Source organism: Hermetia illucens, chromosome 5, assembly GCF_905115235.1.
Source record: "Hermetia illucens chromosome 5, iHerIll2.2.curated.20191125, whole genome shotgun sequence".
In the NCBI taxonomy this organism is placed as follows: Eukaryota; Metazoa; Arthropoda; class Insecta; order Diptera; family Stratiomyidae; genus Hermetia; species Hermetia illucens.
This window is the reverse complement of record NC_051853.1, coordinates 54,030,273-54,047,742: the sequence shown is the minus strand read 5'-3', so window position 1 is coordinate 54,047,742 and position 17,470 is coordinate 54,030,273. Positions and strand designations below refer to the sequence as shown.

The following is a 17,470-nucleotide window of genomic DNA, read 5'->3' as shown; positions in this document are numbered from 1 at the left end:
GAATATTTACAAATAAAAATGGTTGCAGTCACATTTGCCCCTCACCTTCTCCCAGACGAGATAAAGGAGTGCCAATTTCAGACATTTTTTGAGCTTCAATTAATCAGCTCAAATAAGATTCATAATCTTTCTCTTATGGTGATTACTGGTGATAAATCGTGGTACTATGGATACGACTCTGAAATAAAATAGCAATCAAGCCAGCATCACACATTCGAGTCTCCTCGTCCCAAAAAAATTCCCCAAGGGAGGACAACGCTCATTTGTTTTTTCGATTGCAGAGGTGTTCCACCCGCGGTGTTCGCTCCTCCGGGTCAAACAAACAACGAAAATACTACTAAGTTTTTACAATGAACCTCTGACTTCTTAATTCAATATGATTTTGATAATGGTTATATATTCCTTGTCCGGATAGCTGAGTGGTTAGAGCACAAGGCTGTCATATGGAAGGTGGCGGTTCAAATCTCACTGGTGCCAGTGGGATTTGTATCGTGATTTCACATCGGATACCAGTCGACTCAGCTGTGAATGAGTACCTGAATCAAATCGGGGTAATAATCTCGGGCGAGCGCAATGCTGACCACATTGCCTCCTACAGTATACTGTAGTGTACCGTTATAATCTTCAATGAAGTGCTCTGACACACTTCAATACCCTAGATTGTCGCGCCAACGATTATTATTATATCCAATCTCGACAATCTGTTGATTTCCCGAGCCAGTGGCTCATAGTTCACCTCCTTCTCCACGAATTTTCGTTTAAGCTTGCTATTATGGGGACATGCTTCCGCGATCAACCCATGCTTGTATGCAAGGTTTCGATGGATCACCTTATATACAGCATTATGTCTGTTCGTGTATTGTCAGGTGCGAAATGAGGTAATCCAAGTCTCTAATACCGAACCACACATTCTGGTTGTTGCCCACTCGGTCTTTCACTTTTCGCTTGTTACAAGCTCGGGTTGTGATCACGCCATCCTGAATGGTATAAATCTTTGTCTCGGCAAAGAACTCCTCAGCACACAACCATCTGTTCGACGACAAATAGCTGTCAGAGACAATTCACGTGTTTGCCATGCAATGGAAGTCGAACCATTCATCGACCCGCTCCTGGTAAAACTTCAGCCTACTCAGAGGATAGAAATATGGACCATTCAAGTTAAGTATAGTCAGTCCATCATCTGCCTTACAAACACTCGCATGCAAGGGACTTGCCTCCTCTTTGTTATAAAAATAAGCTCGTTGTGAGTCAACTTGGCGGTGGCATTGTGCCGCAATATCAACCACATCCCTGCCATACCGCATGGGAGAATTCGGATGATGCATCCGGAATTTGGACATAGTAGTCCCTATTCGCCGCTGGACGATTTCCAGATCAGTCTTCGTCCATGGCAATATTTTGAATGCATACGCCAATGAAAGGCTAGCGAATATATTTAGTGCGCTTATTTTATTCTTCCCCGAGAGTTGCGATTTCAGCACCAGCTTCACACATCGCAGGAATTCGGACAGCGGGGTATCCTTCAGATCACCAACTCGACAATGAATTCTTTGCAGAAGTATGTCTCGGTCATAGCATGGATATGGAGGTCACCAATGCTCTGTCCGGCATACGGCTCGTGATAACCTTTGCGGATGGCTTAGATTCGACACTTGTCTAATTCAAATTCCACTCGAATATCACGGGCATTATTCGTAGTAAATCTTTAAGGGGGTCATCAATAGCAGCATACATCTTGATGCCATCTAAGTACATCAAGTGTGTCAACTCGCCCTTAGCACGTAGGCCATATTTTGTTGCGAAACCATGCCCTCTAGCATCATTCAGTAGCCATGAAGGGGATTCGGTAGACTTAACGAATCCGCCTGCAATGTGGATGGGCTCTTCGCTGCTGATATACTTAGATGAACGCACTGATAAGGTAATATACCATCCTCTTATGAATGTCTTCAAAAACTTGCTTAGTTAGTTATAGCAATACAGATGTAGAACATCAATTAGCCAGGTGTCCGGGACGCTGTCAAAAGCAAACAGCTAAAGAGGTTTCTTTGGCCTGTAGTTGCTTGTCTCACAACTACCGGGTCGATAATGAATTGCTTTTTGCAACCCCTTCCCTCAAGTCGGAAACTCTTCTACTCCTCGATCGGAATGTTGCTGGTCTCATTGTGAGCATTGACCCTTCCACTAATAATGGAAGTTATGAACTTATAGAGGGTTGGTAAGGAAGCAATCGGTCTTGTGTCTGCGGGGTCCTATACCGTGTCCTTTTTAGGGACGAGGAATTCAATTCCCACAGTGAAGAAAGATGAAAAATCCCTCTGGTTGACTAATGACCTGGCTTATGTTGTGCACCAACCGACCATGTGTACTGGTAAACTTTTTATATTAGGAATTTTGCACCCGAACCAGACTGGGGCTTCTCCAGTTTTTCGAGTTGTTTATGATTCGTCGAACCTACTCTTCGGTAACATCCGCAAAATTGATGGCCGACCCAGTGGGTGTCTTCAGCGGTAATGCACTCAGAAATAATTTAAACGTATTCTTAAACCTCTGCTCAATGGTAAGAAAATGTATTTCTGAAATTACATTTTTGAATTAAAAGAATATGAATCCCTTATCGGTTGATTGACGTGGTGTTATCCACACAGAAGCTGATAGCATCGACTAAACGTGTTGGTGAAATTTACGAATATTGTGTGAATGAGTGAAAGCCAGTTTAGTTCTCTCGATATTATAAGTTGCATTTTGCCGCGCTGTAAAAAGCAGCGATAATATTTTCTGTATTGTTCTGCTTATTTGTCATCCAGAACTTACGGCAAGCTAGCTCCAAAAGCCCACTTCCTCCCACGATCTGAATAATTTTTCTGGAGATAACATTCACTTTGCTTTTTATCTTCAAGTTTGGATTTTTTCAATTTTTGTTTTGAAGAAAATCTCATTTGCACTGGCTCTCGAAGAATTTGAAGATGAATACTTGGATGATGCATTCTTCCCTATTTGGGCCTGTCATTCATGGGTGTCTACCCAAGTTTAATTTTAATCTGTAATTCGCAAAGAATAGCTAAGTCAATCCCTTACTGGAAACTTCTAGAAACTAGTGAACAGTAGTGAACTTTTCTTATCAACACGAAAGTACAAAATGAATGAAAAGAAGGTTAAGGAATGGATAGTTTCGCATTATCAATAGGGTTAGATTTAAATATTGCATTACAATAAAATAATTTTATTTGAAGCGACAATTCCCTGATTGATCCATCATATTGACTAGATACTCAATTATTCCAAGGAAATTCAGTCTCAGTAACTTTGAATTATCGATGCTCTTCCATATGGTTTCCACAAAAAAAAAATATAGAGATAACTTTGAAATGACATAGTAAAAGATTGAAAAACATACTCTTATTTCTCTTAGCCTGGTTACAGTCAATCTATCGACGTGCAACTTATCCGATATGCTAACTCAGATTTTTGCCTATTTTTCTTTATTGAATCACGTTAACCTTGAAGTATTCGTATAACCCCATAAAAAGTACACACAATACAAAGAAAGCAAAACAAAATCCATATCGGTGTTATGTATCTATAAGTGCTTAACGTAAACTTTTCAGATGCTAATAACCTGCGTAGAATTTTTCCCGATTCGAAGTAAGATGAATTTGACCCCAGCATGTGCGTTTTCAAATCCAATCTAATTCCAAGAATCAACAAAAAATGGAGCTTCTATTTTACCTTAAATCATCAAAAACGTGATTAGAGTTCGTAGGATGACCGACTGCCATTTTATCTGGAATCAGTTTTATTACTCTTTTACATATCTGAATGAATTTGGACAAGACAAGATAATATTCAAATGAAAGAAAGTTCAGAATTCATTAACATTTAAGCATGTTTGAGAATTGGCTGTCCTGGTGGTAACTAGCAACAGATCAGCGTTGATTATTCGAGCTGACTAAATTAGAACAAAGTTGTTTTTCAAATTTCTTCCTTTACGTAATCTGAATTGAGATTAAATACTGAAGCTTATATTTACTGATATTAGCGATCAAAATTGTGTTTTTCTTTTAAATTATTGACGCTCCACCACGTCCACCAAAGCTGTTCATCTCTTTCAAAAACTCTAATAGACCTGCGCCACAGTCACGCAAGGGCCAAAATATCCTAAAACGATTGATCACGGACTAAGGCGAATTTACGTAAAACAATTCGGGAAACCGGAAGCCGGACGCTTCAGGTACGAAAGGTTTTCTGTATTTCTTAGTACGTAGCACGTAATATATCCATATATTATGTGAGAGTATCCACTTTCGGGTGATATTGACATTCATAGTCTTGAATTTTCAAAGAAGGAACAACTTTGACGTATTATAACTTTGTTAGTAATAGTGCGATTTCCACCAAACTTGGTAAGATCAAGCTCTACATTATAGCCTACATCACTGCATGATGCGAAGATGAACTTAAGGAGGGTTTCCGACCAATTATAGAAAAATATAGTAATATACTATTATTAACTTTATTTGAACATATATCGGTATGAAAGGTATTTCGGAGCCCAGGCACCATATAGTGGCAGTCTCCTGACTTTTTTCACATTTTTCGGTTTGGTAGTTTATGAGAATGCCACCCTTAAAGAAATGATCACTTTCAACCCCCGCGCTCCTCACCTTTGTAACAAATGTCAAAACTAAGACCAACTTCGGAAAGTACTTCACTTCAGGACCTTTCATTTGATACCCCACACGACTATATTTAGTGAAAAAAAATATACATCCCCCTTTTGCATATATGGGGATCTTCCTTTAAATTCGACGTAACAGGATGTAACTCACTGTATGCGTGAGCGTACACAGTTCCCACCTTTCCATCAAATTTGGTGTCAATCGCTGCTACAGTCTCCGAGAAAAATGCGTGTGACGAACAGACAGGCAGTAAATTAATTTTAATAAGGTTTTGTTTTACACGAAACCTTAAAAAGGGGGATATCACGCAGTGCAGCAATTATAAAGGTAGGTAACCGAAAGAAGGAACAACATCGAGTCGCACTGGTCAAACGAAAACAATGAAGATAGGAGACCAACTTTGAGATAACAGTTATGACGATGAAAGCCGCGCATAGTTGTTGGTTGCCAACAGACCCTATTTCAGCTTACAAAAACTGTTCCGCTCGCCTCACTATAGGGTCAAAGCTCTTACTGTACAAGACTATGATCTTGCCAGTCCTCATGTATTCCTCGGAGACTTGGGTTCTTAGCAAGAAGAATTGCGAACTCTTGGCCACGTTCGAGAGAAGAATCCTCCGAAGAATTTTTGGCTCCCTACATGAGGATAGACGATTCCGTAGCCTTCATAACGACGAAATCTATAAGCGATACCACAGGTTGCGGTGGGCGGGTCACTTAATCCGTATGAATGAGGATGATCCTACCCGAAAAGTCTATAAGGGCAATATCTATGGTAGAAAAAGAAGACAAGGCAGACCCTGCCTGAGATGGAACGATGGCGTAGGTCAGGACGCCAGACAGCTTTTAGGGATATCGAATTGGTGGACCTCGGCGCAAAACCGGTTTGTCTGGAGTTCCTTATTAAGGCAGGCCTAGACCCGATACCGGTTGTTGCGCCGTTGATGATGATGATTTGCAAATGTCGAAACTTCCTTGCCTCCAAAACGGAAAGGACTAGATTACCAATTTCGTCAACTTGAACGAGAAATCCGGCGATATAGGCTTGACATTCTGGCCCCAATCGAAGTGAGATTGTGGGACTATGGAGGATACTACTCTTCCTCTTATGACACTATGTTTTTGTACTCTGGAAAGATTAATGAAAGTAGACGCAAATCCAGGATTAAGCTGATGCCAGCAGCTACCACAAGGCACGCTCTGAAGACTTAAGAACCGGTTTCTGACATTGTGATTGTGATAAGTAAACTAAACACCAACATCTTGTTTAGGCATGTGATGGTTACGCAAGGTCTTGGTGGCCGCATCAAGAACAGTGAAAGGGTACTTTCACGAGCTGTTCGAGTATAAAACTGCAGATGAGTACGTAACACCACAAAATTAATACCACTTTAAAGTATAATATCACATTAAAATCACCAAGCGTAAACCAAACATGACAACATCAATTAACATCACAAGAGATCCCCAAGCGATCTCTTGGTATTATCATCTCCTCTTCTCTTGGCTGTAAATGTAATTCATGATTTCCTGTTCTTTAAGTCTTTTTTACTTTTATTCTTCTCTTACAAGAAAAAAAGTTCGTTCCTCATTCATTGCCTACTTGGCAAAGCCGTACATTTTACGAGAGTGTATCAAATATAAAGGAGACTCTCACCGAAATTTAAGAGCGATAACGCGAACAATTTTGAGAAAATACCCTTTCAAGGAGCCGAGTATTTTCGTGGCATAAGGAATTCCCCGGAGGGCCTGAGGAAGTCGAGAATCTGAGCCGCGATCACCGCCCAAAGGTGAAAACATCGAATCAATGAATATCCCTATTTGAAATCGTTAAGGAAGTCGGCACAAACAATGAAATGTTCAAAAAATCGTTGACAGATGACTTCTAATTTCTCTGATAGACCGGTGCCTCACCTTCTATCGGAAGACCAAAAGGGGTATCCATTGGAAGTTTTTCAGCGGCTGCTCGAACGATTCCAGCAAGAGCGAATCTTGGGTGCCCCAATACACACCCAAGTCATTGTGGAGTTGAGGAAGAGCGACGAGAGGGTATCAGTGAAGTCCAAGGCGAGCATGCCAGCTAGTTAGGTAATGACAACAATTTTTTTTTATCGCAAGGTATTATTCATGTGGATGTGTTCCAGGGTCCACGCACTATTAATGTAGTGTATTACTGGGAAATGGATGCCGCGAAATAGGAATTTTGGCGAAAAAGGAAAACAAGATCTGTCAGAAGTGTTTTCTTCTTCATGAAAACGTAGGGGTTCGTGCGCCAGTGACTTCAAGAACGTCCAAAGGAAATTTTTGATAACAGAATTCAAAAACTCCCAATTCGATTATTAATGATATATAACAAACAGCATAATCTTTAAAAAGTCAATCTCGTTTATATTTGATACGGAAAATCACTCTCTAATTGGTAATATGTGCTGTTGGCGATATGATATTGCATGGTCGGTTAGAGCAATAAAAAGTCATGTTTGTGATATGACTTTGGCTTTTGGCTAACTGGCGTCGAACATCTAATCAAATAGATCACATCATGACCAGCAATAACTTTAGGATTTATCTCTTGAATATTCATCGCAGTCACTACCATCGATCTCAAAAGGGAACATCATTAGATAATCGTTTACTTTCGCACATTACTGTGTAGAAGTATAAGTAGTAAAGTACAATACGCAGCGTATGATGTGACACAAGGACCATTTCGCGTTGGTCAAGGGAGAAAGTACTGCCATAATCAACAACCATTTTGTACCGCTTGCGTTTGATCGCAAGGCTTTTCATATTTCTATTAGAGATATTAAGCTTCTCACCCTCGACGATGAGCAACTCTAAGGCGCAAGGAGTACTTCATCACCATTCTCAAACCTTTACATCCCTCGAAATCCTACCTTTTCTGGGTAGCATACGGATTCGGAACAGCGAGTCGTGGACCTTGACCAATTGGGTGTGAACTTGAAGAAGGTTCTCAACAAAGTTTTTACTTGCATAACGGGCAAAATATCGAGGGCGTCGAACATTCTCTATAACTAGGAAGTTTTGTTTCTGGGGTAGGTAGCATCCAACGATATGTCCCTTGAGCCATTCATAGCGCTAAATCGACTAATGGATCACCCTAACAATAAGTGAAACAGGAAAGTAGAGAAATAATGCAATCTTCGCGGAAAGTTCTAGAGGGAGCTGGATCACATTCTCAGTAATCAACAGCGATAGCGCGTAAATGTAGTTGATGCACTATTCCCCATACAGAGGTTTATGGCAATCATATTGCGACCTTTGTGATGAACCCTCACTGAATACTATGCAAAGTCAATCCATTGCTTCAATGTTTGCGATTTTGATGCTTCCACACCTGAACTAAATGTTACTGCAGAAATTGTAATTATTTCCAAAAAGTATTATATGTCAAAGATAGACAAACGAGCATGGAACATGCCTCACCTGCACACAGTGACTCGTTTTGGATTTTTTTGACTCAAAACCATTTTAGCAGCATTATCTTTGTTAGTACAGACTCTATCTACATGCTATAACGATATCATTCCGATTATTGTGTGTACACAGAAAAAAAGATTACTGTTTACATTTCCCATCAGTGAAAATCGATTTGAATCAAAAATGAGGATTGTGACTGTTTTGTTCCTTTCCTCACTTCGTCTTGACTTTGGAAACAATGCACGTTCACTTCAGATTATTCATCCGAAGTAGAAAGTGAAAATACGCCTTTATTAAAACGAGTACATAAAATATCGATTGCCGTACGATTTGTAGCCTTGTAACGTTTTGGTAGAGCCAAAGATATTCGCCTCTCTTACCTAAACTTACTTGACTCTAACGTTGTCTGTCTGTCTCAGCTTTTGAAAAAAATTGTCAATAAAACACGTCCCCACAAACCATATCTTGCGATCACATACTCAGATAGTTGTTTCCGAACCCCGCTAAAAGTCACTCAAAAGTATTTTTTTAGTTATCAATGACGTTCGCTACTTTTTACAAATTTATCGGCACTTCTGTATCATATTTCCCTGTTTATCATCGTTTCCATATCATATGCACATATATACTTTAATCTTCAAATATTATATCCCATTTATATCTTGTCAGGGATCTGTTTTTTACGGTACGTGTCTTATACCGGATATAAGAATAAAAGAAAGTATTTTGATATAACTTGGGCTTCAAAAATCGAAAGTAAAAAGGAGGCCTCGTGAAGACCGTACTTTAACGTTATCTGCGCTTAATAGACCAGAATGAATTGGATCTGCCGTGGTTTGCCCACCACCCCCTTCAGTGCTACATCCGAATCTTCAGACCCACGTAACACTGGGCTGCTATTCCTTTTGTTTCAAATTTTAAATCCAGCCAAACTGATAACGTTTCGCAGCTCCCTTTGTCAACGGACAAAGTTTTCCTAATTCGGCACAAATCACTATAAAGTCTGTGATTAACACACGCCAATTATTTTAAAAATGCGGGGGGCTAAAATGTCCAACGCACCATAACGTATTCCAAAGCTTGGCTAGCACTGCGCCACGCAAGGGTATATATTTACATACTTAGCTCGTAGCGTATATAAGTTGAATATGCCCGACATTCAATTTGAAGTGATACTGACATTTTATAGTAAGTCATTTTAAACGAACGGACACAACTTTGATCTAATAGAATTTTGTTAATAATAATATGATTTCCACCAAACTATCCAGCATGGTGTTCCATATTAAAACCTAAATTACTACAAAATCTTACGAATCTAGGATGAGCCTAAGGGGGGTTCGCAATAAATTCACAAAAATTATTATTTTATTTAACCAGACATTGTGACGAAGAGTATGTTGAGGACTAGGCGCTATATATATTTTTTTTCAGATTTTTCAGTTGGGTAGTTTCTAAGAATGAATCTTTGAAGTGATTTTACACTCGATATCAAAACAAAGACCTGTTTCGAAGAGGAATTATCGAGATCTTTCATTTGATAACTCACGAGGCTATATTCAGTGAAAAAAGAATTTGCACCTCTCGTTTGCATTTACGGGGACCCTCCTTAAGTTCAATATAGAACAAAATAATTTACTGCTTGCACTTCCACAAAATTTCGTGACAATATGTATAATCGTTTCTAGGAAAAGTGTGACAGACAGACAGTAAACCGATTTTAGTAAGGTTTTGTCTTCCACGAAACTTTTAAAAAATTAATACTAAGTTGCTCGTTTGTAATGTTATACAATAGAATTTCAAATACTGGTGTCAAACCCTTCCTCGAAAACTAGACCATCAAATCAATGTTTTCATGAAACATATTTTAACTTTTATTTACATTATTAAAATGCTCGTTAAACTACCATACCGGTCTACCTTCTTCATCAACTACGAGCTTAATAAACAATTGTTTTCACTAAACAATAAAGAGTTGAAACTCGTAAATCTTACAGTACGATAATACAATAAACGAATCGATTTTGAGGTAAAGTGTGATACATGCATCAAAACAGAAAAACATCAATGCCAATGTTTAGTAATAACACGATTTACATCATTATGTCGTAACGTATGCAGATAGAAAAGGCAAATGATCTAAGAAGAAAGCATCCGCGAGAAAGAACGGTTCGACCATAAATTGGCAAATTTGCGAAGAGTAAAGAAAGCGATCTCTATTATCCGAGCGATCTTTATGGCAATCGACTTGTCAAAAGCCGATATCAATACACACAGGATATCGAACACTTCCGTTGTGTTAATGACAAGAACGATACTTTGCCCACTAATCGATCGCGGCAATATTTTGAGCAGATCTCAATGGAAGAATTTGTTCATCCTCCGTTTCCACAAGCACTGCTGACATTTAGAGTAATTCCACTTTTCAGCACCACTAAAGTCGAGAAGGCCATCAAGCGAATGAAGTCGGGGAAAACAACAAGACCTCACGACATCGTAGCTCAGCTGGAAAGCGAAGAACTGGGACATAACAGTGTGGTAGAATACCATTTGACTGGCAAATAGGACCGGTCCAATATGGAAAAAGAAAGGCAATCCAGCAGAGTGGAGTGTTCAAATTACCGATTGCTGCCCCATACCATGAAGATTTTTGAATGCAATTCTACTTCTCCCCAGCCCTTTTTAAGGTTTTGTGTGAAACAAACTTCAACTTTAACTTATAATGAACAGGATTTTCACTCTTCATTATACTGTAATTATACTTAAAAGAATTTAGGGATTTACAGGTCACTTTGTTTGTGCAATTTTTTCTCCTTTGTTTCCTCCGGTCGAAGCACGTGACACTTTTCTTTCGAGAGTGTTGACAAACTGTCATTCCCGACACTTGTCACCCCAATCTCATGCCAGTCCGTTAGCTGTTTCTGCGACCATTGAATGCAGCGGCGGAGGCGAATTCATATTAGCACCTAAGTTCGCGCCTCCGATGTGCCGCCACAGAGTTATGCTAACGCCGGACCAAACTGTCAACAAGGAGTACTATTTGAGTGTTATACATCGTTTTTTGCGGAACTATTCATAAATTCGGATTTACTACAGAAAGAAAACTCGTCTCACACGACATTGATTCTTTCTAAATTTTTTGTCAAAAAATACTCTCATAATGTTCCCCAACCGGCTAATTCACCTGACTTATAACTTCCAGCTATTTGTTGAAACGAAAATACAACTTTGAATCTATTGAAGCAACTCAATGAGAGTCGCTGCGTACTTTGAAAGCTATACCGGGAGAAGACTTTTTGGCATACGCTAGTGATCTTTGTTTTTCGAATATTCCTGTGAAGATGCTTAATGCTTAATTGGTCCGTGTGTGTTCAGTGTGCTATACAACTGCCATCCCTTAATTATTTTAGTTGTATGTTCGGGATCGTTGTCTCCCTGAAAGATCCAAATATGATACCATTCTAGTTTATCTTCACTGCCGGGTATTTTTTTATTAATGTTGAGGTAGCCTGTTTTCAATAAGCACCAATTTGCCGATTTCACTTGCCACCATATACCGACACACACACAATGAAACACCACCGTGTTTTACTGTCGATGCTATACTTTCATCCAGGCACTCCTGATGTTTTCCTTGAACAATGCTATGTACCAACGGCAACTTCCGATATAGTGAAGAAGGATGCTTTCTATAAGCAAGGTGACATTGTGATCGTGATGGGTGATCTGAATATCAGGCTGGGATCTGACAACACCTTGTTCCGACATGTGATGGGGAGACACGGTTTTGGCGACCACAATGAGAATGGTGGAAGGTTCGTGGATTTCTGCAACTTCCCCCGCCTCGTCATTGGTGCCACATTGTCCGAGCACAGAGCTTGTGACAAGAACAGTTGGGTTTCAACTTTCAAATACGGGCAATCAGATCGACCACTTCGCGATCAGTACTAGATTTAGAAGTTGTCTCCTGGATATGCGTAACAAGAGAGGCGCTGACATCGCCTCGAAAGGGAAGATTTTTTCAAAGAATCCCACTCCCATTCTTATTTAGTGGTAAAGTTTGTATAAACTTTTATAATAAAATATTGAAAAAATTCTGAATTTGAAATGGAAGATTCTGATTTTGGAATGCCATTAACTTTCGATTCAGTTAAATATGATTGACACCGTTGTTTTCTTCTTTGTATTTTTAATAGGATTTAACGAAGATTGCACCTTGTCCTTGTTATGGGGTCACGACGTGTCAGGCAGGCTTGTCCAATATTTTAAAAATATAAAATATTTTAAAAATATTTATCATCTTGCTCCAACCTGTGATGGGGAGACACAGTCTTGGCGACTGCAACAGTAATGGTGGAAGCTTCATGGATTTCTGCAACTTGCCCCGCCTCGTCATTGGTGGCACATTGTTCGAGCACAGAGCCTGCGATAAGATCGACCACTTCGCGATCAGTAGTAGATTTAGAAGTTGTCTACTGGATATGCGTAACGAGAAGGGCGCTGACATCGTCTTGACAGGGAAGATCGCCTACGTTCGCTTGCGTGTTGCGTCCGCCACTTCTCGCAGGGGTGAGGAACTGCAACAGGATCATCAACATCGACCGCGTGTAGGACCCAGTTGTCGCTCGATAGTAGGAGAACTACCTTGCCCGCGAATATCGATGAGCATTGGGCCGCCATCTAAAATGGTCATCGTGGAATGGGTTGAAGATTCTACTGACTGCTGCGAGAAGTTCGGCATAGTGTACACCGTGACAGGAGACAATTTGCTATTACGTTAGTCAGGAAAGCAAAAAAATGTCGCAAATCGCAATGATTCCAGAAATGTATACAGCATCCCAAAAAAGCTTCTATGTGACCGCAAAACTTTCGATGGTCCTGTGAAAGGACGTCAACGGTCGACTTCTCATTGACGATGATGAACAACTGAAGAGTTACAAAGAACACTTCACCATGGTTCTTAACTGTATCACATTCAATAAGGTTCCTCTTCTTGTGGATGAAATGGCTAGCCACCGTAACATGCGGATACGAACTGTTGCTTCAAGCAGAAAAGAAATCATTTCTGCCATCAATAAATTCCACTCCTACGGAAATCTTGGGAATTCGAGACGTTTCCCAGAGAATAGAAGAAGGGGATGATCGTCAAGATCCCAAAGAAGGGGACCCGTTTTAAATGCAATTGGAGGGGTATCTGCGTGCTCCCTGCCATCGCAAAGATAATGGCTAAAATGATCCTGAAACGCATCAAAAAACATCTCGAAAGCTTGATTGACAGAGAAGGCTGCTTTCCGCTCCGAATCCTCCTGCATTGACTACATCAACACGTTACGGAACATTTTGGAACAGTCCGCGGAGTTTAGATCTTCGCTGCATCTGCTCTTTATCGATTTCGAGAAAGTTTTCGATAGTCTGAACATGGAATGTATCTGGAGTGCTCTACGCAGAAAGCGCGTTCCAGAGAAATTAATAGCTATTATCAGAGTGACATATGATGATGCAAAGTGTCGCGTGCTGCACCAAGGTAAAATCCCGGAGTCCACCAGGGTTGCATCCTGTCACCGATATTATTTCTTCTTGTTATCGATGACGTTCTTCATGCTTCTTTGTCCGGAGAACGTGTAGGGATTTAATGGACGATGACATCTTTCCTCAAACATCTCGACTAAGCTGATTACATCTGTTTTGTCTCTCACCGGGTCATGGACCTTGGCCAAATGGCTCTGGATTTGAAAAGTGAGATAGTAGAGTTGAACTGAAGATAAACCCCAACAAAACCAAGGTACCCAGTCTGACGGATCATCGCATTCTCCCTATCTTCATTAGTGAGCATCGAAGGCATCGATCAATTTATATATCTAGGAAGCGTAGTTTCTGCCGAGGGTGGCACCGAACTGGATGTTGACCTACGCACTAGTAGTGCTAGATCCGCTTTCGCTGGCCTAAATTCTGGGAATGCAGTTATCTCAACACCAAGATCAAATTGAGACTGTTTTGTTCTAGTATTCTTTCCGTGTTATTATACGCGAGTAGCACATGGAAGGTGAACTACACTGTTACCCAAAAGCTCGAAGCTTTCATCAATACCGGTTTGTGCTGACCTGACACTATCTCATACGAAGAACTTGGTCGGCGTACAGGCCTGGCACTAGTACGCACTGTGATCAGAAGACAGAGGTGGCAGTAGATAGGTTACACATTAAACAGGGCGGCAATTGCAGGCTACGCCATGCAGCGGAATTCACTCTCACAAGATGGCCGAGAAGTGGGTCGTTCCAAGAGTGCGAGCGCCTTCGGATGTCGTAGGGGGTGTTGAAGTACATTTCAGGTAATCGCGAACGACGGCGCGTAGGTGTGGTTATAAGTATGCGCAGATACTATTTGTAAGAAATCTCCAGAAATATTTGGGTCCTTCCTCAATTTTTTGTAATCAAGAAGGGAAGGTATCTAATTCTTGAATTAGACTGTGACCTTTCTCTTTTGCCATTCTTTCACTCAAATTCTCTGTTTTCTTTTTCGCTTTCTAATAACATCGCTGTCGTCTAGAGCGCGCACGTTAACAATAGATGCAATGTCATTTGAGAACATGTTACCCGTACCGGGTAGCTGAGTGGTTGGAGCACAAGGCTGTCGTACGGAAGGTCGCGGTTCCAATCTCGCTGGCGATAGTGGGATTTGTATCGTGATTTGACGTCGGATACCAATCGACTCAGCTGTGAATGAGTACCTGAGTCAAATCAGGGTAATAATCTCGGGCGAGCGTAATGCTGACCACATTACCTCCTACAATGTTCTGCAGTGTACCGTTACGGTTTTGAATGAAGTGCTCTAACACACTTCAAGGCCCTGATCCAATATGGATTGTTGTGCCAACGATTATTATTATTGCTACTACTACTATTACTTCAACTCAAGTTCCGAACGAAATTATGTGTATGGGATATGTAATTGGGCAATACAACGTTGCATATAGCTTTGTAGCACAATTAGTTTGACAGTATATAGGTCCCTTAAGATTCGAAAGCTCCAGTAGGCAGGTCATGTGGTGCATATCGAATACAGAAGAATTCTCAAGCGCCTACTCAAAGGCAAGGTGAAAGGGAATCGACCACAGGTGGCAGAATTTAGTAGATAACGCAACTTACACGCTACTCGGCTTCGGAAATTGGAGGACGCGGTCGCTGGAAGAAGAATTAAGACGAGGACTGGGAGGCCAAGACCAACATAGGACTGTAGCGTCATGAAAGCTTGAAAGCTTTTCTTCACAAATTTTGAGTGATCGGATTCCGTGTCTTTCTTTAAATTTTTATTTAAATCCATACATGCGAAAGTGAGGCGTAATTTTCTATTCATTGATCATATGATCACGTACGGTGTCAAATGGAATGTCGCGATTAGTACTGCTGGCCTCAGTTGTCATTTGACGCAAAAGAGGCCAATACGAGGACCGTAGGTGTTCATTTTTTTTCGGACCCATTTTCAGAAACTACCCAACCGAAAAATCTGAAAAAAATTACGAAGCTGTATAATGTCTAGGCTCAAATACCATTAATAATAGTATATTATTTTTTTGGGAAATTGACCCTTAAGTGCCCCATAGAATTATATTATAAGCGTGATACTGAAAATCACACTATTACCAACGACGTTATAACAGATCGAAGTTGTCGTTTTCATGTAAATTTGCTGTAATTGAAGACTTTGAATGTCAATATCTCACTACAGTGAGTAGTCTGGGATAATAAATGCACACACATTGCGACCTAGGTTCAAATGTCCACTCAAATATTCTTATATAAGAAATACACAAGACCTTTCATACCGCCTTCTGGTTTTATATTTGTTTTCATCTTATTTTGAGTCCTTTTACCAAAACCCAACAGCAAATATTCGTTCACTTGTTGATTTCCCCAAATTTTGTATGACACTCTAACCGACTCTGGTAATTGTGGTTCAGAACTACAGAAAGGTAATTACCGTCTCCATTCTCAGATCAAAATAGATCTCTTCTTACTGTCCAATTGGCATCGTTAGTTTAATATACACCAACACATCCACTGTACGAATACTCATAGACCGAACTGTACTCACCTCAATTCCCGTCGTCCCGAAACGATGTCCAGTTTTGTCCGGCTGATCGGCATACAGGACTACGAAATTCGCGGGCTTCGATTTGTCCGTGAACCATTTCATGACCGTGTCCACGCGCGCCTTCATCGTAACGTTTTTATCGAATTTCTGAGAATACGTGCAGGTGGTGTTCCTGTAGGGAAAGTCGAACCCGGGCCACATCATGCATCCTGACGTCCCGTTCGCCAACTCGTTCAGCGTCTACAACGAATAACGGGCAAACTCAGTAATGGCTGTCGTAGGTCAAGTGGCGTCCTGCGTACATACCCAAATCGGAACGATGTCCTTGTTGTACTCGAACAGTGGAGCGCCGTAGTGGAGTTCGCCATGCACGCGATCGTAGACCTCATTAGCGGACACTCCATGCACCTCCGGGTACACTCCTGTTACAATCGTGAAGTGGTTGGTGAAGGTTTTCGTAGGGAAGACCGGGCGCAACCGTTTCACGTAAACACCCTCCTTCTGGAAAGCTTCCGAGTTGGGAGTTAGATTCCGCGAGAAATAATCATTGGAAAAACCATCGTAGGACACTAAGAGTAACCGTGGCGTCTTGCACTCCCCCTGGCCTATTGCCGCACCGAACGCCTGGTCAATGCTTATTAGTAAACACACGAAAACCACTGGGACTCGGACTAGCTTCATGGCGAGATCCTCACAAACGCACCAAAACAGAGTTCAACGGTATGTCACGTACCACCCGCGCTAATTGAGAACTTCGCTGGGACTTCTCCACCTTCAAATCGCAACTAACGTCATCGCAACCGCAGCACTGACTACTTTCAGGTGAGGTGAACAAATACAATACAAAAAATGCAAAACGCCGCCACCGCCGCCGCTTCTGGACTTCTTCAAGTGGGGATTTTGTTGATTGGGATCTCAGCAGCGGCGATTCTATTTGGGAAATCATCTGAAGCCGGTTCGGCGGGGTGCGTTCAATGGCGTCCTGGGATATTTTACAACCGTCTTGGACCCGAACCTTTGATTAAATTTTATTTTATATTTTCACCACTTGTGCTTTGAAAAGCATCAAATTTGATAGCATTCGTGCCTTTAATATTGGATTGTTGTCCAAAAGATTAGTTGGCTGATGTAGAGTAATAATAGAACAGATCCCAATTTTATACCAATTACTGAAGAGTAGAGTTAATTACTGTCTTTATTCAACTACATTTTAAACTGCCGACTACTAGTTAAGCGGAATTTATTTATTTATTTAACGG

The 17,470-nt window shown here is 40.8% G+C and overlaps 1 protein-coding gene across 1 annotated transcript in view; it reads right to left on the bottom strand.

Moving 5' to 3' along the window:
• The window catches only part of LOC119657682 (bis(5'-adenosyl)-triphosphatase enpp4-like), a 36,760-nt gene extending 19,648 nt beyond the window's left edge, over positions 1-17,112 (bottom strand). Inside the window, exons 1-2 of the mRNA XM_038064712.1 lie at positions 16,518-17,112; positions 16,212-16,451 (exon numbers count right to left, since the gene is read on the bottom strand). Of these exons, the coding sequence (XP_037920640.1) occupies positions 16,212-16,451; positions 16,518-16,892 (615 nt within the window). The 5' untranslated portion in view covers positions 16,893-17,112. The remainder of the gene's footprint in view (positions 1-16,211; positions 16,452-16,517) is intronic.
• Positions 17,113-17,470: the final 358 nt, after the last annotated feature.